A 20320-nucleotide genomic window follows, 5' to 3' on the forward strand; every position below is an offset into this window, starting at 1 on the left:
GCTGATCTGCCATCTATATATTTTCCTTGGTGATGTGTCCAGGTCTTTTGCCCATTTTTTAATTGGGTTGTTTGCTTTCTTATTGTTGAGTGTTAAGAGTTCTTTGTATATTTTGGATAACCGGACTCTATCATATATAACTTTGGCAAATATTTTCTCCTAGTCTGGACTTGTCTCATTCTCCTGACCTTTATTATCTTTAATGTCCAATGGCCCCTCTTTTATTTCTGATATTAGTAATTTGTGTCTTCTCGCTTTTTTACTGGTTAGCCTAGGTAAGGGTTTGTCAATTTTATTGATCTTTTCAAAGAACCAACTTTTGGTTTCATTGATTTTCTGTCAATTCCCTGCTTTCAGTTTCATTGATTTCTGCTCTAATTTTTATTATTTCTTCTCTTCTGCTGCCTTTGAATTTAATTTGCTCCCCTTTCTTTAGTTTCCTACAATGGAAGCTTAGCATATTGATTTTAGATGTTTTCTTTTCTAACATTCAATGATATAATTCAGTGTTACAATTTTCCCTCTAAGCTCTGCTTCCACTGCATCCCACAAATTTTGATAGGTTATATTTTCATTTTCATTTGGTTCGAAATATTTTGATTTCTCTGGAGAATTTTTCTTTGACTCGTGTTATTTTGAAGTGTGTCATTTAATCTTCAAATATCTGGGGATGTTCCAAAATATTGCCAAGTATTTTAGAATATTTCTGTTACTGATTTAATTGGTTTAATTCTTCTGTGGTCTAAGACCATATTTTGTATGATGTCTATTCTTTGAAATATGTTAAGGTGTGTTTTGTGGCCCCGTTATATACCTGTCTTTTGATGTACATATGTATGCATGTTTTCTAGGCATGTACCTTGGAGTAAAATTGTTTGACTCTAGTAAATACTGATAGACAAGTTTTCCAAAGTGGCTGTAACAATTATACCCCCACTAAGAGTGCACAAGAGTTCCATGTGTTTCACAGCTTTGCCTTTGCTCAGTATCAGTTTTAAAATCTGTAGCCATTTTGGTGGGTGTGTAAATAGTATATCATTGTTGTGTTAAGTTGCATTTCCCTGAATGGTTAACGAAGTTAAGCATCTTTTCACGTACTCATTGGCTATTTGGATTCCTCTTTGGTGCAGTGCTGTGTGTCTTTGGTCCCTTCCCTCCCCCTTTCTGTTGGACTGTGTTTTCCTTATTGCACTGTAGATGTTCTTGCTTTATTCTGAATATGAATTCTTTGTTTGATAAATCGATTGCAGATTTCTTCACCTACTCCCTGGATTGTTTCCAATTCTTTTAATAGTGTCTTTTGATGAACAGTATTTCTTACTTTTAATGACATCCAGTTTATCAGTCTTTCCCTTTGTGTTTGGTGTTTTCTAGAAGTTGATATCGTTACTATCAACCTGCTTTTACAGAGAAGTTAATTGAGGTGCTTGGCACTGGAGCTCTCAGGACCTGGAGGAGAGTGAGGCAGGCCTCTGGCAGCAATCACTGTCAGGTTCCTGCAAGCGTGCCCAACATGTGCATGACTCTGAGGGTCAGTACCTCCTCAAATGTTGATCCCTAGACGCCTCACCTCAGTCCTGGCCCTCCCAAGGTCTTGAAAGACCTCCCTAGGTTTATCACTTCCTGTCTAGACTAGGCCAAAATAATTTTAATTGGGTTCTCTGAGTTTGGAATTCAGTAGCTAAAAGTCAGTAAAATAGAGCTAAATGATCCTGCTCAGGCTACCGAACACTGGCAGCTGATTAAAGGTACCCAGGCCTCTGATTTGCTTAAAAGGTTCTCAGTTTTCCTGAATAGGTGACTTTGAAGGAGCTCCACTGTTAGAGTTTGAGAAGCAGAAGAAAGAGGGTCTCAGGAGCCTCCCAGGAACTTGAGAGGGTTGCGCGCCCCGGACTGGCAAGTGAGGGGCGGGCGTGTGTTTCTCCAGAACCGAGGCGCCGCAGGCTTTTAAACGGGGCATCCATGAAAACCCGGATCCAGGATCGCTGGGCCTGGACGCGCCGAGGGTTATCCCCTTTCCCAAATCTCCTCTCCGAGTCTTCGCCTGAACTCCGGCCGGGCGCAAACTGAAAGTGAAAAACCGCGGGGCTGCAGCCGGCCGTGGGGAGCCTACTTCTCCATGACGAGGTGAGTGTGAACCTCTGGGTCTTTCCTGGCTTGAGCAGTGGCTTGGTGGGAGCAGAGTCTCGGTGCCGAGAAACGAAAAGAGACTTGGCTGACGCGCGCGGGAGCTGGGACGCTGCCCACCGGACTCATAGCCGTAGGAAACCTCTTTGTGCCCAGACGGGAGTGTGTGTCGAGGAAGGCGGGGTAGTATGCTGAGAAAGAATCCAAGTCTGCTTTGGGAAACCTTGGGCAGTGCTTTCCAGGGACACTGCCTGAGATGCAAACCCATCTGGCTGCTGAAAAGCACAGGTGGGAGGCAGTGATGAGCAGGGGCCTCGGCGGGAGCCCCGGGAAGCGCGCGGGTTCCCGTCGCCTCCACCCCTACCCCCCTCCCAAGGAAGGTTTTCGCGTACCTCCCCCTCTGCCACGATCTTCCCAGCCCCACCAATTCCAGAACCTAACTCCGCCTCTGTGCTTTGTGAACGGCTTCCTTCTTCCCCGTGTCTTGACTGAGAATCACTTGTTGCTGATTTTGTGTGCTGAAGTAGGAGCGATTCTGGCTGTCGAGCTGTAGAGAGCATTGCGTATTTAACGGAGAAGATGCTCCGCGAGAGTCCCCGGCACTGCAGGCTTTGCTTATCATATGCAAGCCATTTCTTAGGTATTTTTGCACCTGATTAGTGCCCTCAGAACTCAGCTAGTGTAACGTATAAAAAGAACATTGGTGTGATTTTAAGACATTTTGGGGAGATCTTTTAACGCTTCTTTAATATACAGCAAATGCCACGCAAAATGACTGTTTTGCTCCAGCAGGCCCCAACTGTCACAGAGCCCTGCGATAGTCGGGTAGAGTAGTATGCATGTCGTGACCTGGATTGTTCATTTCATTTGAGGGCTGCTTGTAATTTTGAATCTGGCAAGTTGGTCTTCAGGACCTCAATCTCCTTATACATCCTTCCTTCTCTGAAGATGAGACACCCTAGAAACTCATGACCACTGGTGGGCTTGTTAGTGATGTCACTCTACAACTAGGGCATTGTTTCTCCTGCCTGGTCCACGTGATCTCCCAAGGGGGACTCTTAAGTGGGTCCTGGCTACTATCTGCATTGAATAAGCGGCCCAGGTATTTGCACAATAAAGGGGCAGAGCCACCAATCTAGGCTCAATGTTAGAACTTTCCCCCTCTCCTGCCTGTAAGCCAGAGGCAATGTCCTAGCATCCGAGGATCATGTAGGTCTGCCCCATTTTTGAAATTGCTGTCCTGACTCTTCATTTGCTGCCTTCCTGCTAGATGGCAGTGTGTAACAGTGAATTTAAATATACAGTCTCAGCTGTTACTGTTTTATGGCTCATCTTAAATTCTTCAACGAAAAAAAAAAGTAGTTTTCAAGTTTTATCTTAAAACAACATTTCTGAAAAAAATTCACACTAGGGTTAAAGTTAGGAAATAAAGAAAATGAACGTATTGTTTGGACAAACAATGATGTGATTCATATATGTGTAATTATTGCTCAGTTTGCAGACGTTTCCAACCCATATTTAAATGCTCTCTAAATTTGGAATGTAAAGAGTTGATGTCAGTAAGAAATCTAGTACCTAATTCAATTACCAGCATTCTACAATAAACATTTGTAATAGGGTTCTTGACCATGAGTTGTTAAACATTAAAAAAGATAAGTTTATCTTTATTTACAGTATTTTTCAGACATTTACTTGAGAATAAAATTAGAGTTTTCAGAAGTTAATGTTGAATTAGTCAAAAGGAGAATAAAGATCAAGTAATCCTAAAACTTGTCATACAGAAATATTTCTTGTTTTATATATTTCCAGAAATCTTTAGTTTGTGATAACGCAGATTGTCTTGATCACTGTCTCTTTACTTGATTAATTTTTCTTCTATGTGGTGCTCTTGGGCACTATTCATGGGATCAGAGAGCTCAATTTTGGGATGCAACCTCAGAAGATCATCTGGTCCAGCCCTTCGTCTTTAGGCATCTGAAGTATTAGCCAGATTTTGTCATTGTTAATCGGTTCCTCACTCATGATTACATGAATGAGCAAAGCGGTGAGGGCCTTTAATTCACAACCTTTTGCCAGGAAGGAAAATTGTTACTGAGTAACCAGTTAGCCCTTGTTGGAGAAAGAACAGTTACAAAGAACACCTTCCAAGGAAAAAGACGAGAAAGAAAGAGTCGTATTCTCGAGGCGCTGGTTCAGCTCTTAGTGTGACACAGAGTTTTCCCAGTCTTGGACCCTCTCCTCCACTTAAAAAACCTATTTTTTTGGAATGCTTTTATTTGAGTCTTTTTATTTAGTTGTCTGTCTGGGTTTGTTTTTATCTAGTTTCTACGTTAAGTAGACCCACTAAGTGAGATTGTATAAATACTGTATAATTTGAGTGCTTCAGTATGTGTCTGGAATTTAAGAATGGCATCACCTTCAGTTCTACAATAGAAAAGTAAAGGTGCTCGTGCTGCAACTTCCTTCCCCCAGTTAATCACCCCTGTTAATCACCAGTCTTGATTCACGAGGCTGTCAGTATCCCTTTCTCTCTCATTATTCTCTTTGTTTCTCCTGCAATGTGTGCTTGGCCAAGAGGATCACCTTCCCAGATAGAAATCTGCAAGCCAGAGCACTCTACCTAAAAATAAATACTCAGCAAAATCTGAAGTCTATTAAAAAAGGTTGAGGAACACATTAACACAAATAAATGTTAATAAAGAAAACTGGATGAAAGTGAAAACTGTGGAACCATCACACCATGCTCATCAGGCCAAGGGACAGTCTTCTGATAATTAACAACATTGGTCAACTTTTTTTTTTGTTTACATTAGTCAACTTTTTAATGTTCGACAGTTGTTTTATATGTACCCAATAAAGCAGCTTTAAAGAGTTTCCTAAAACCCCCCAGCATTCTCTCCACTGCTGTGATAGAAACAAGCACAAGGTATGGATCTAGATCTCCTGACTTGGTACTAGGGAGGAGTAACCCTTCCCAAAGCAGGTAGCCTTGAACGTCCAGGAGAATGGCTATGGTAGTGAAAGAGGTGTGGGTGTTGTAGGTAGGGACCAGAGCACAGAACAGGAAGCTGTATCCCAGGAACAGCCAGAACAAAGGGTATGTGTGGTAGAAGCTAGAGAAGTAGGGCAGGGTCCAGGGAGTCTTGTTTTCTAAACTGATGAATTTGGTCTTTATCTTGAACTCTTTGGGAAGCCATTGATGGATTTTAATCAGAGGAGAGATATCCAGTCTACATTCCAACAACATCTCTACAGCTGAATGGAGGATGCTAGTGGGTCAGACTGGTAGAAATCCCAGTTATCAAGCTTTTGAAGTCAAATGATGAGGAGTGTCCATGAGGACAAGTAGAATTGAAGAGAGTTAGTTAAAAATTGCCTGGAGAGTTGTCCGGAGGCCCTTAGACCTTCCCATCTGCCTGCCTTGTCATCAGCCTTTCCCAGGACAGCACCCCACTTAAAGGGACGCTCTGAGGGTTTACCCGTCATAAAATGAAAACAGGTTGGGAGAGTCAACTTATTTGAAAATGACACTTTGGTGTGAATAATTTGTTTGGTAATTAGATACATTCCTTTGAAAGGCTCTCCCTGATATACCCTTAAACTCAGTTAAGACAGTCGCTCATTAACCCAAATGACTCACCAATCACTAGAGAAGAGATGATCCAAGGAGGCTTCCCAGAGCTCCCCGGTGTGTGTCACCTAGGGTTGGCTTCTCATTTTACACTCAGAGACACAGGGCGGAAGTCTTCTTAGTCCCATTTCTGAGGCCCTTAACCTGCACCTTGGGCCGGCCCTGTGTGGCTGACATTTGAAGCTGGCATCCTCAGGCTGCTAATTCACTTTAAGACGTTCAGTCTCTCTTCTGTCCATTTTAATTCAAATTAAAGCAGACAACGCTGAAATTATTTTGGAGTGAAAGTGTTGCTGGTTTTGATGGAATAGCATTTGCAGGAGTGTGAGATGGTCACGCTCAGCTCCAGACCCCTCTCTGGGCAGCAGATGGCCGGCCCCAGGCCGTGCACACAGCCGTAAGATGCATTTCAGGGCTCAGTGCTTGGGTCAAGAGGGTCGGTTAGTAAGTCCATTTCAGATGTCATCTGCATGGTTGTCTGAACAAACACACACTACTCCAGCCTGGGAAGGACTGTTCTGGGGCACTCTCTTGGAGGACTCTGAGATTCACCCTGGGGGCAACGATGAAACAGAAGGGAGCTTTCTTCTTGGGGACCCATTGGAGTCCCATTGTATTGGAGCTTGTTGGCCTTCACGGTGCTCTCTGCAAGCCCATCTGTCCCACCAGCCGGGGAACTGCTTACTTGATGAAAAACTCCCAGGTAATTAATGCCATAGGTATATTCGGTTGATGTGCCCCAAGGCCTGGTTGATTGCTGCCTGCTCTAAATCATAATACCATCTACACTAGCTGATTCTCTTCTTTAGTGGTGGGTATTTACCCACAGCTCAGTCCTTGAGACCACACTATGTACTTCTGGTTTGGGGAATATAACCTAAATTGAGATTCTTTGGATGGAAGGGAATTTGTAACCTTAAATTCTTCTGTCATAATTTGTACAGCCATGTAAAGACTTAAAAAGGCCCGAGGACAGGTCTGAGCCATGTACTAGCTGTAAAAATATCCCAAACTGTGTCCTCACACACTCTCTCCATCTTTTGTTTTCCTTTATTCCTGACTCTTTTGTACTCTTAACAAGCTGTCACTATTTCCCCCTTCTCTTTCTTTTCCACTGATCTTGGAGTCAGGTGACCTGATTTCTAGACCCACGTCATCTTTAAAAACTATGATTGTGGGTAAATCACTTAAACTTACAAGGATCTGTTTCCTTATTTGTGGGAACCGAGAATAATAATAATGGCCATACCTACATTACAAAGTGGTTAATGGATAAGATTGAGCGGAGTGATATATTGAAAAATCTTTTGAAAATGATTTAGCTTTATATCCATTTAAAGTGGTAATATTATTTCATTACCTAATCTGGGTTACATTAATTGTAGTTATAATAAATTGCTTTTGCATATAAAACAAAAAATAGATAACCTTTCTGTTATAAAAGGGAAAGAAATAATGAGAGTTAACATTTATTCTTTACTGTGAAGAAACTGGGGCTTAGAAAGATTTAGCAACTTGTCCAAATGTATATTACATATAAATGACAGCTAGGATTGGTGCCCGAATGTGCTAGCTCCCCATTTTATGTGATTAATAGCTACTAGCATCTACTGAGTAGAAGGAAAGGTGCTTTTCAGGTTCTTTTGGACTTTTGATACTTTTTTCCCTGGTACATCATCTGACAGAGAGCTATTGTACACAGGTTTTTTTCTGTGATTTAGGCAGATAAGCTCTGAGTGTTAGTATTATCTGGTGGGAATTTTATAGCCTTTGTGTTAACAAAATATAAAAAGAATGTGTGGGACTTCCCTGGTGGCGCAGTGGTTGAGAGTCTGCCTGCCGATGCAGGGGACACGGGTTCGTGCCCCGGTCTGGGAAGATCCCACATGCCGCGGAGCAGCTGGGCCTGTGAGCCATGGCTGCTGAGCCTGCGCCTCCGGAGCCTCTGCTCTGCAGCGGGAGAGGGCACACGGTGAGAGGCCTGTGTACCGCAAAAAAAAAATGTATGAACTTCGGAGTCTGACTAGTTTCTGGTTGTATTACTCATCAAAGTTATAGTCTTGGGCAAGTTACTTTACTTCCTTCAAATTCAGTTTTCTTACCCTTAAAAATGAGGCTAAAAATTGCTACTTCATGAGTTGTTGGGAGAACTGAATGAGCTCATGCATGCTGAGTACTTAAGAAAGGACGTAATAGGTCACTCAACAAATATTCGTGATCTCTTTTTCTTTGGCAAAGTATTTCCTCCTTGTGAAGTTCCAGTTGATCTGTCAGTATCATACTTTATATGAATTCAACTTCATTTTCCACTTAAAGCTATGATAAAAATTATAATAATATTTAAACATGAGGATAGCAAACATTTCTTGGATATTTATTATGTGTCAGGCACTGAAATAAGTGTTTTGCCAGTTTTATCTCATAGAATTGTCACAGTAACTCTCTGATTAGGCACCTTATTTTCTACATTTTGGGACTTGAATCAAGGAGAGGCTGGGGAGTTGAGATTTGAATCCTGGCAGGCTGACTCTAGAGCCCGTTCTCTTAGGTGCTGTGGATTGTGAGACTTCTGTGGATGAAAGAAGAAAACTGCGCTTTTGGCTGTTTCTGAAACCAAGAGTTATTTTGTTTCTGAGGAGAAGAAATAGCCTAGACTTAAAAGTTAATTAAGGTAGATGCATGAGAGGGGAGCATACCTTTAAGACCAAGGCATTTAGCCAGAATTCTACATCATTTTTATATTTCTCATCGTATCTTCAATTCTGTATCTGAGAGGTGTACAGTCAGATCTTAGATCAACCCTTGGAGCGCTCCCTTCCTCTGGAATGTTGATCCTTGCTTTCCTCTGAACTCCACAGGGTCATTTGCTCAAGACATTTGACTTCAGAGAACCCCGGGAATAAGAGGCATTCTATGGGACTATTTAGTGCATTTAAAAAACTTTTGGAAGAGATCATCCATTTCAGATGGATGGAAATCTTATTTCAAGATGTCCAGAGAACTGTACTACCCATATAACCCACTGCTTTAGTGCATTTGCCATAAAAGACTAAACAAATAAATCAGTAATCTGAATTCCTTATGTTGTAGCTGAAGTTGTTTTCCTTGGGGGGAACTGGGGTCAGTTGATCATTTTCCATTTCTAATCAATGCCTGAAACTTTGATTTGTTTGTTCCCTAATTTTTACAGGAGTGGATGGACAGTCCTGGTTATTTCTGCTCCACTTCTCTGCTCTTTTGAAACTCAGATAGAAGGAAATGACTACATGTCAATGACTTTTGGAATTCAAGTCTGATGGCAGGGAAAATTAAGTGGAAGCATCATTTTAGTCTCGGGACCTGATTGTCGATCTCTCACTCTCCTGTAATGGACTTTCTGACCTTGGGCAAGTCACTTCATCTCTCTGGTCCTGGTTTCCTCATCTGTGAGTGAGGTATTAGGTCTAAATGATCTCAAAGGCTCCTTTTAGTTTTAAGCTTTGGGTTTCTACATGGTAACCCTGCAAGACTACATTTATGAAATCTTCTGCACTATGGCTAAAATATTGCTCATTTGTTACAGATTTTTTTTGATGCCTTCTGGTTTAAAGAAACTCCAGCTGCTCTTATGATCGCTTAAGAAGACTGCATGCTGTTCCCTTTCAATGCCAAGCCAGGCCCACTCAGAACCTCAGTTCTCAGTCCTCCATGGAGACCAGGTCCCAGCAGGAATGGCAGTGGAGGAAATTGGCACCCAGATGGTTCCTCCGCGTGAAGGTGTCTTGGGCTGCGGGCCGACTCGAGAACACCTGGTAACCAGGCTAGCCCTCTGTCAGTCACCCAGGGCAGGGCAGCATGGTGCGGATTCAGAGGAGGAAGCTTCTGGCATCTTGCCTGTGCGTCACAGCTACTGTCTTTCTGCTCGTCACACTCCAGGTACCAAGAATTTGGGTTGTGCAGTGTTGATTCCTGGGCCTTTGCCACCACCCCATTCTCTCCAAGTACTTTACTTTTTGCATCATCTCTCAGGATCAGGATTTTCTTTGTAAAGCAAGGAAAATACTTTCTTTTTTAACAGACGAAACTGAGGTTCAGTGAGCGGATGTGTCAGGTTTAGTGAGTGGATGTGTCAGGTAGAAAGAAAATCAGTGGGTTAGGGGATCAGTTTGTGACTCTTGCAGGGTACTGGTTTTACAGTAACAGAAGGTAGAGTTCTGTCTGTCTTACTGGGTCAGAATTGGATGGCCTCCTCCAAGTCATGATCCCTTCTGAAAGATACCATTCGTTTTTGTTTTGTTTTCTTATTTTGGCCCTGCTGTGTGGCTTGCAGGATCTTAGGGATTCTGACCAGGGATTGAACCCCTGCCCTCGGCAGCAAAAACACAGAGTCCTAAACACTGGACCGCCAGGAAACTCCCTTCTGTTTTTTTAAAAATAATTTTAATTAATTAATTAATTATTTTGGCTGTGTTGGGTCTTCGTTGCTATGTGCGGGCTTTTCTCTAGTTGCGGCGAGCGGGGGCTACTCTTCATTGCGGTGTACGGGCTTCTCATTGCGGTGGCTTCTCGCATTGCAGAGCACGGGCTCTAGGCGCACAGGCTTCAGTAGTTGCAGCACGCGGGCTCAGCAGTTGTGGTGTGCGGGCTCAGTAGTTGTGGTGCGCGGGCTTAGCTGCTCTGCAGCATCTGGGATCTTCCCGGACCAGGGATCGAACCCGTGTCCCCTGCATTGGAAGGTGGATTCTTAACCACTGCGCCACCAGGGAAGTCCCCGAAAGATGCCATTCTTGAAGAAGTAGTGACTATTCTGAGGACAAGCTAGTCATTCTGCAGAACACACACATCTGCATTAATAGATTTGTCTGTAGTGGGGTGAGTGACCTGAAACGTTTCCTGAGTCCCCCCGTTTATTTCATTTAGTTGGTTATTCTCAACTTCATTTGCTGATTTCAAAGTAAAATAAAAGTTTCACAGTGATATTAAAAGTAGAAATACGAGTTGAGATATTTTAGCACCCACTCAAGGACCAGCTGTCCATTTCAAAATCCAAAAGGACTTTTAAAGATTATTTGTGGATGTGAGTGTTTCAGTCGTGGAGCTGATGGAGACAGAAGTGTTCTCTGGGCGTGTTATTCTGGAGGGCTTCCCTTCTCCTCGCTTAGGACTGAATGAGCTTATGCTTATAAAAGGACTTCGGCAGATAGTACTGCACTGTACTTCCACCACCTTCCACGGCCAGGTTGGGATTCTGGTCAGAGGAAACCCCTGGCTCCCTGCTTGTCTGTCTTAGAGGTGGGTATCCAGGACCTGCTTGAACTGGAGGGGCTGGAGTTTTCTGCTTTAGGAATCTCTCTCCTTAAAGCAATCCCTATTATTCGATGTTTTTTTTTTTTATTAAAAAAAAAAATTTTAGGCCACGCCCTGTGGCGTGTAGGATCTTAGTTCCCCAACCAGGGAACAAACCCGTGCCCCCTGCATTGGGAGCGTGGGGTCTTAGCCACTGGACCGCCAGGGAGGTCCCAGTCCCTATTATTTGGATATGACCTTATACCTCACATAGTAGACTTTGATCAGAAATGTGGAGCAAAATTTGTTTTTGAAGTTATAAACATGGCTTTCTAAACGTGTTTCTTTCAAGTTCCTGGTTGTATATTTGCAGGGAAAGGTTGGGTGAAAAAGAGTGTTTGTAGCTACAAGTCAACTCCATTCCATCAAGGTACTGGGGAATAGCCACATTATTATGTTATCATAAAGAGGCTTAGAAAGCTATTGGCAAGGGTTTTTAGTTTTCAGTGATGGTCTTACTGTTCTAATGATGACTTTGGTGTCACAAGTAATCTGTGCTTTTTTTTAAAAAAAATAATAGAATTCTTTCTTCCGTTTGGAATACTATGTGGCGTTTGCTGAGTGGCTCTTAATAGCTTTTTTGGCCTTGAATCCCTCAGAGAATCCAGTGAACGTTATAGACCCTCCCCAGGGAGTTACAGACTCTGTATCACCTCAGTGGGCGGGGCCCTTTTCTGACACTAAAGGTAGCAAATACATAAAGAAGGCACCACCACTGGCTGCTGAGAGTGGGGTCTGCGGGCCACACAGGTAGTGTCCTTTGTTGACAAGTGGGCCAGTTAATACGTGAAAATATGCCTTCTTTTACCGGCTTTATTTATTGTATAGTGTGACTACTAATGTTTTGTTATATATGAAAGAGACCAGCCCCTACTTTATACTGCTCTCTCTAACATATTTTTGTAATGCCATGTCAATATCAAACCTTAAAGTTTGATGAAAAGGCAGCGCTTTTGGAGAACTACTGCCCCTCTGATTTCACTCAGTCCACCCTGCCCTTCAGATTACTGTGATTGATGACGTAGCTCTCCAGGACCCAGACTCTCTTGAAATAAATTAAAAAACAAGGTTTTAAGTGAGAAGGAGCCCAGTACCTATGCCATCTCTATGCCGTAGTGGATATTATTAGAAATATAAAATCCATGTTATGATTCCTTTAATTGTACTGAAAAGAAACCAATTGGCAATTTATAACTTATTTTCCCCAGAGTGTAATCCCCAGCAATAGCCAGAGAATAACCCTGACTCTCACAGGTTTCATTAAGAGACACAACCACTTCTGGATTCTATACTTGCCTGTGAAATGGAGGAGAGATGTATCTGTTATGTGTTCAGTGGAATGAAGCATCCTTGTTGGTAGATATTTTGGAGGCTATGTCCCTACCCTAATCCCTGGAAACTGTGATATGTTACTTTACTTGGCAAAAGGGACTTTGTAAATAGATGGGATTATAGTGACACACCTTGAGGTGAGGAGATAACCCTGAATTATCTGTGCAGGCCCAGTGTAATCACATGAGTCCATAAAAGAGAAGACTCTTCCCTGGCTGTGTTCAGAGAGGGACACGATAACAGAAGGGTCAGAGACGTGCAACGTTGCTGGTTTTGAAGATGGAGGAAGGGGGCCATGAGCCAAGAACTGTGGGTGCCTCTAAAAGAAAAGCAAGAAAACGAATTCCCCACCAGAGTTTCCTGAAAAATGGCATAGCCCTGCCAACACCTTGATTTTAGCCCAGTGAGACCATTTCAGACTTCTGACCTCCAGAATCGTACGATAATAAATTTGCATCATTTTAAGTTGCTCAGTTTGTGATAATTTGTTATGCTAGCAATAGAAAACTAATAAGAAGCTAAATCATCAAGATGAATGGGAGATGTACAGAAGGAATTAAACAGTCTGACACTGGTAATAATCGTCATCTCTTTTAGGTAGTGGTTGAGCTGGGAAAATTTGAAAGGAAGAAGTTTAAAAATTCTAATTTGAACGACGGACATGCACAAATGGAAGAAGAGCCTATACATCTCCATCCATTCCTTAAGAGAGAAGGACTGACCCTGAATAGGAAAAAAACACTGGCAGCTGATAGCTACCCCATCATGCTCTGGTGGTCCCCACTGACTGGTGAAACTGGAAGGCTAGGCCAGTGCGGGGCAGACACTTGTTTCTTCACCATCAACCGGACCTACCTCCATCATCACAGGACCAAAGCCTTCCTCTTCTATGGTAAGTAGGGCTTTTGCCTTTCTCCCTTAGCTTGCTGACATCCTACTTCAACGCTGAGTTACTGCCTTTCTCCCAAGGAAGAGATGGTGGGCTCCCCTTGAAAGCACTTGGCACGCCCGATTTCCTCTGCACTTGCTCTGTGGAAGGCCAGAGCATTGAGCAAATACAATAAATCATGAGCTGGACCAACAGAGGGGTGGTTGGCTGGGCCACTTGGTATTTATGGGGGAGAAGACCTAGTTCTTTTCACCTTTTCACACTTGGGTGTTGTGCTTACTGAACTTGTTATTCAGGAATTGGCTATTGATTATACTGCTGATATCAATTCAGAATGTCATCTGTGATAATGGCCAGGAGATTTTGATGACCATAACAGATGTTTAATTGGACATAAGCTCAGCACAGTATGATTTCATTCCTCAGAAATAAAAATAAAAAGATTGTTCAACATCAGCTTTCAGGAGCAAGTTGGTATTCATCACTTCCCGAGGCTGATTATATGTCATGCTGGCATTGAAGGGCAGCCAGACCGAGCCAGTTGGAGGTAGCAAGATGCCAACAGCTGTTAGAAATATGGAGCTCCTGGGTGCTGAGTGATAGGGGCACAGGGGAATACAGATTAGCAAGCTCGACCAAAGATAGGCAAGGTTAATCACTAAAGTTAGGAAGTCAGTGAAAGGACATCTGCTTTAGAGTGTGGTATGAATGTGTGTGTGTGTGTGTGTGTGTGTGTGTGTGTGTGTGTGTGTGTGTGTGTGTGTGTGTGTGTGTGTGTGTGTGTGTGTGTGTGTGTGTAGTGCTGGCTTTGGAGTGGCAGGACTGAGACTGGGCTGTAGGGCTGAGTCATCCTCAGTGATCTGCCCAACAACAACTTAAGTAAAGCAGAAAATGGGCTCGGCAGGAATCAGGTGGTGTATGTGCCCCACAGTTGGTCAGGGCTGCACAGCAATGGGCACTCATGCCTGGTAGAGGTGAGGAGGCAGGGAATTCCAGGCACTTACGCATCCAGATGTGGTAGAGTCCAGAGCCTCCAAAGGCCTGCAGGTGTCCCCATGCACTTGCTTTCCTCCTGTGCTCTTAGAGGGGAATCAGTGTAGGTCTGAGGAGTGAGGGCCAGGCTGATGGCTGATTTTTTCTGAGGGGCAAACAACCATCTGAATAGTGTCAGATGCTTATTTTGAGCATCACTTGATTTCAGGTCCCACTGAAGGTGTAATGTAACATACGGGATTGCATCCTGATACCTTTTTCTAAAATCCAAAGAATTCTGAATTCTGAAACACATAAATCTCTGAGAATTTGGATAAGGGACTACAATCCTCTAGGGGTGTTTTGAGATGAAGCAACATTAAATGTATGAGTTTAATTTCCCAAATTTTACCAGGAGCCCCTAGACATACTTCAGTTAGACACAAAAATATATAGATAATGTAATGGGTACTTACGTACTTACTACATAGCTTAAGAAATAAAATATTACAAGTAAAATTGAAAGCCTCTATGAGCCCCTCACTAGCCCCATCCTGTTTCCTTCCTCCTACCTGGAGGGAATCATGATCCTGAAGTTGGTGTGTGTGTGTGTTTAAACAACATATAATATTTTTTGTATGTTTTACAAATTATGTGAATAGTATGATATGTTAACTTTCTCTCTCTGTAACTTACTTTTTCTCTTACGTGGTTTTTGAGGTTTGTTAACGTTGGATCCTTATAGCTCCAGTTCACCCATTTTACTGTTGTATAGAATTCCATTGTATTTATATATCACACTTCATTTAACCATTTTCCTATTGTTGGACATTTAGGTTGTTTTAAAAAAACTTTCTTATGACAAAAAATGCTACAATAAACAATCTATGTACATGTGTGAGCTTTCATGAGGATTCATACCTAGCAGTGGAATTATTTGTTATGAATTTACATTTATGAATTTCCAGACCAATATCCAGAGTGGTTGTATCACAGTCACTATCTTTTAAACGTTTAAAACTTTTTTTTTTTCCCACATTGTACAAACCCTAAGATTCTCTTTATTCACTGGTCCATTTCTACAACAAATACATCCAAAACACTATATAATAAAATTATTTACAACATTTCCAAATGAGAAGATTCCTTTTGCCCCACTACTGCTATTCAGACACAGTACTTCCACAGCACCATACATTATTAGAAGATCTAAAAATGCTCACCCTGTACTCTAGGCTGCTTAGGAAATGTGAAAACTAATAACATAATCGCATTAGCTCCTCTCAATACATGGCAACAGTATAGAAACCTTGAACTTCATCTTGCAACACCAAAAGGGTTCAACAACTCTGCTTTCCCCATTGCACTTTATGAAACAGGTTGCAGGGACCAGGAAAAGGACCACATTATTAAAATGGATTTTAAAAAGCCACAGCTCAAAATTGCTTTTTGTAAGCTTCACACACATTTACAAATATCAAGTCATCGTCCAGCTTGTTTACTTGGATTTTCTTCACTCGGATTGCACTGCACTGGTTATGTCTTCAGTCGGGCTGAAGGCTGGAGCAGGCCAAGAGGATGGCTTATGATGTCCATTTTCCACACTTTCAGAAGCCACAGCTGGCTCTTCAGTTCGGGAGTTTCTTCGGCTTGGAGTTTTGGACCTTTCAGTTATCTCTTTAGGCTCACTGCTTTGTCTAGAGACTGTGGCAGCATTTGCCTCGAGTTCTGGTCTGGGAAGAGACCCCTGCAGTGCTGTGGCTGGAGTTTCCTTCGGGACTAAACTCTGTGAAGGGGCTGGTGGTCGCTTTGAAAATTCGGGCAGTTTAGGGCCTGAGTTGTTCAGGTTAATTCCTTGTTCTCTAGGCAGTGGCACTCATCAGCCTCCTCCAGACCAGGTGGGCGAGTACCTGGGGTGTCTAGATCCTGCTGACTATTTTTCTTCTTCTGAGGGGGTTTCTTCTTCTTCAGTTTATTTGCATTGGTATTATTTTGCTTATTCTTTACCCCAAAATGGCCTGCAGAGATATCGCTCTGCAATAAGTTGACCAACAATGGGCTTGTTAGTGTGACCTCCTTACTGACCGGGAAGCCTCATTCTGACCACAGGACATCTGATTTCCATTGGGTGCTCCACTGAAAGGTGCAGTGAAAGGCATCCCATGGCCTGAGAAGTGGTTTTCCGAGGCACTGTTTCCCAGCATGGCCTGCACGTCGGCAGAGGGGGGACACTACGTTGCTTTGTTGCACGCTGACGTCAGGCATCATCTGAGACAAGCTGACATCATTATTTGCTGTAGTAGCAGGATTGCCATGCTGCTGGGCCATATGTGGGCTGGGTCCTGGTGGCCTCAAGACCTGCCCCTGAGCCTGAGATGGACTGTAGTTCACGGGCCCTTGCTGGGGCAGCATCTGTCCTGACATCTGTCCCGTAAACTGCACCATGTTTCCTTGCATGTTTGGAGTTGGTCTCCTCGTTATCAGTGCTGGTCCCTATATGACATTAGATTGGTTCTGAGTGTTAAAACTGTTGCTTATTCCCCTGCATCTGATTGGTCATAATCTGCTCTATCATTGGGTCCTGTTGAAGCAAAACTTGCCCCTGAGGCCCCATCATCTGGTTATGTGGTACCCTCATTTATGGGCCCTGCTGGGGAAGCATCTGCTTGGGTGGGGTCATCCTCTGGGACGAGAGCCCAGGATTTTGGCTCTGAGGATCCACTGTCACCTGACCCTGCTGCATAATAAGCTGGGCCCTTGAAAGGATCATAGGGTTCTGAGGGTTCAAGGTACCTTGTTGCTGGGCCTTCTGGCCCTGGGAGGGCAAGATCTGCTGGTGCATGCTCATCACCTGAGGTGGTGGGCCCTGCTGGGGCTGGCCTTGCATGTTGCCCAGGTTCACCTGAGGCACCCCAGAACTACCAGTCTGTTGGCTGTTCGGGTTGCCATGAATTGCCCTGAGGCTGGGCTGCATCATATTTGGTGGCCCATGGGACACCTGCATCTGGTTTTGAGGAGGACCAGCTCCTTGACCACCTGCATGCTGGACATTTTGATTTGCTTGAAGCTGAGGGGCTCCTGAATTTCCAGGGGTAGTTGCTGTGGTCGAAGGCACCTGACCTTGCATAAAGTTCGGATTGGCCTGTCCTGTTGCGAAGCCAGGTGAGAGGCGTTTAGGCATTCCTGGACCACCTGCCATGGGAGAGCCCGCCTCCATCCTAACTGAATTTCCAGCTCCCATGGGTCCATTCATTCTCACATTTCGGCTTTGGTTCTGAGCCAAAGCCAGGTTGATAGCACCTTCCCCTTCAGTCTGAACAGAGAGAATTCCCAGATCCCGAAGCTGCTGGTTGTTGCTCTGAGCCAGGATCCGTAGCCGCTCCGCTGCTTCCCGGGAGATGTTGAATGTCACGTGCACACTGTTCCAGGCCTCTACCTCTGTACCTTTAGCTTGCTGGATTCCATGTGTAACAAATCGGGTACTTTCTTCAATATTGTGTCCAATTTCCATTTGAAGTCTTTATCATCTGTATTTCCTTTGAAGGCCACAAAGATTGTGGAATCCTCCAAAATACTATCACTTTTTGAGTCATCACCTTCTAGTCCAGAGTCAAAGTCCATCTCTGAGTCCTCCACTGTTGATGAACACAAGGGAGTATAGATGTCTTCTAAGTTTGGAAGGTCATCCATAACCATGGTGAATATTATTCCAGAAGCATATGCCAAGTGGACAATAAAAAAACCAAAATGTCTTTCTTAATTTTTATCATTTATCCAGGTCATCTTCTAAGTCCAAACAAGCTGGCATTTTTAGGGCCTGTATTTTAAGGTAGCAGCCAAATAAAAATTCTGAGTGCTGCCCCAGCCCTCCTGGGCGGGCCTCTTAGCACGGGCCTGGGCCGAGCGTCTCTGCGGCCCTCCGTGTATCCCTCCATCCGTCCTCACGTGCGCCTGTCTGTCCGGCCAGTCTGGCCATCGGCTCCCAGCCGCCAGCAGCCCGACCAGGCTGGGCCTCAAGGACCCAGCGGAGAGGGGGATGGGCCGGACCGGGCCGAGGCTAAACATTTAAAACTTTTTAACATGTTATACGTGCACATAGAGCTCCTGTGTTTTCAAGTAACACTTTGATTGTGACTTCTTGGTTTTTCACTTTTAGGCATTATATATTGATTCTTAATATGGAAGATGAGTATTTAACTCTCCTCCCTCACCCTTGCTCCTCCCACTCATTTCTCAGCCCCATATTCTTCCCCAGAAGTTATATCATCATCATTTTCGATAGATTAGCATCCAGTTTTTACATCATCATGTAGTCACAGTGAGCCATGATTTAAGATACTAAGATTTCTTTTCCTGTACAAATTGTTTTCCCTGTAGTGGCACCAGATATTCTTTTTTTTTTAAATTTATTTATTTAATTAATTATTTTTTGGCTGCGTTGGGTCTTCATTGCTGTGTGTAGGCTTTCTCTAGTTGTGGCGAGTGGGGGCTACTCTCTTCGTCATGGTGCGCAGGCTTCTCATTGCGGTGGCTTCTCTTGTTGCAGAGCACGGGCTCTAGGTGCACAGGCTTCAGTAGTTGTGGCTCGCGGGCTCAATAGTCGTGGCTCTCAGGCTCTAGAGTGCAGGCTCAGTAGTTGTGGTGCACGGGCTTTGTTGCTCCATGGCATGTGGGATCTTTACGGACCAGGGCTCAAACCCATGTCCCCTGCATTGGCAGACAGATTATTAACCACTGAGCCACCAGGGAAGCCCCCAGATATTCTTAAAGAAATGTCTCCCAGAGATTCCTGACATGTCCAGTTAGAGCTGTCATCCTTTCTGCCTGGTGCCCAGGTGCTGTCCTGGCTGCCCATCAGTCTGGGGATTCCTTGTACTTCGCTTGTGTGTTGGATTTTCTGTTTCTCTTGTGCCTTATCTTCCTCTTTCTTGGTTTGTGTCTTCTTCTTTTTCTTTTTTTGGCTATGCGGGATCTTAGTTCCCTGATCAGGGGTAGAACCCACGCCCCCTGCAGTGGAAGTGCAGAGTCTTAACGACTGGACTGCCAAGGAAGTCCCGGTTTGTGTCTTTATTTCAGTGTGTCCTGAGAAAGGTTCACGGAAGGTAAGTTTTCAGAAACTTTGTATGTGTGAACATGTGCTTATTTTACCTTTACTTTCACTGATGGTTTGGCTCAGCATAGAATTCTAAGTTGGAAATTCTTTTCTTTCTGAATTTTTAAGACATTTTCCCACTGTATTCTAGCTTCCAGTGTTATTGCTGAGGAATTCAGAGCTATTTTGATTTCCTGTCCTTTGTGTGTGTTGTGCTTTTTTGTTCCCTTCTCCCTTCTGCGGAGAACCTTCGCTTTTTCACCAGTTTGGAAATTCAGTAATGATTGCTTTCGTGTTTGTCTCTTTCCTTCTACTGAGATGCGCACTCAAATATCTGGTAGCTGGGACGCCTACAAAGCAGTATTTACTTAGTGAGTGTTTTGGACTCACAGACTTGCAGAGCATGCACTTAATTTTATCTGCACACTTAAGACCCGATTCTTCTCTCAGGGATGGACTTGCCTCCAACCAAACTCCCAGGAGACTGATGTGTCAACCAGGATGCTTCTGGTTTGCTTTTCATATCTCGGATTTTGTCACTGTCCAGCTCCCAAAACTGTCAGTGACTCCACTGAGAACTGAATATATGCTATTTTTATTGCCCTGCCACTTAAGGCTCTGTGTAAAGACTCAGGCCTGCCTTCTGAGCTTAACTCCTGTGATTATATCAGCTAAACTTACGTTCAAAAATCAAACTGGAATAGTCAGCATTTTAGGCATATGCCACAGATGTTCCTGACTTAGCACCATTGTTCATTCAATTTCTATGTCCTGGAGCGTTTTTTTAATTTGTCCTGTCAAAATAATCTACTGAGCGCTACCGTTTGTTTGGCAATGTGGAGGAATAATACAGTTTTTGATGTCAAATAGTATAATCTTGAGACACAGATATTACCGAACTGTCATGCAGTGCTGAAGGGTGTATATACCATAAGAGAAATGTCGACAAGTT

At 43.6% G+C, this 20320-nt stretch overlaps 1 protein-coding gene and 1 pseudogene across 6 annotated transcripts in view; one reads left to right on the forward strand and one right to left on the reverse strand.

Annotated features, from left to right (window-relative positions):
- FUT10 (fucosyltransferase 10) overlaps positions 1–20320 on the forward strand; it is a 122075-nt gene that overhangs the window by 12467 nt on the left and 89288 nt on the right. For 4 of the 6 annotated variants that reach the window (XM_060136340.1, XM_060136339.1, XM_060136338.1 and 1 more), the window contains exons 1-3: positions 2060–2127; positions 9321–9673; positions 13013–13307. In XM_060136340.1, the coding sequence (XP_059992323.1) occupies positions 9593–9673; positions 13013–13307 (376 nt within the window). In that variant the 5' untranslated portion in view covers positions 2060–2127; positions 9321–9592. Of the gene's footprint in view, positions 1–2059; positions 2128–9320; positions 9674–13012; positions 13308–20320 lie in introns of those variants that run through there. The other 2 variants (XM_060136337.1, XM_060136341.1) reach the window with 2 other exon arrangements.
- LOC132512711 (nuclear receptor coactivator 6-like) lies at positions 15775–18037 on the reverse strand (annotated as a pseudogene).

The sequence above is a fragment of the Lagenorhynchus albirostris genome, chromosome 21 (genome assembly GCF_949774975.1).
Source record: "Lagenorhynchus albirostris chromosome 21, mLagAlb1.1, whole genome shotgun sequence".
NCBI lineage: Eukaryota > Metazoa > Chordata > Mammalia > Artiodactyla > Delphinidae > Lagenorhynchus > Lagenorhynchus albirostris.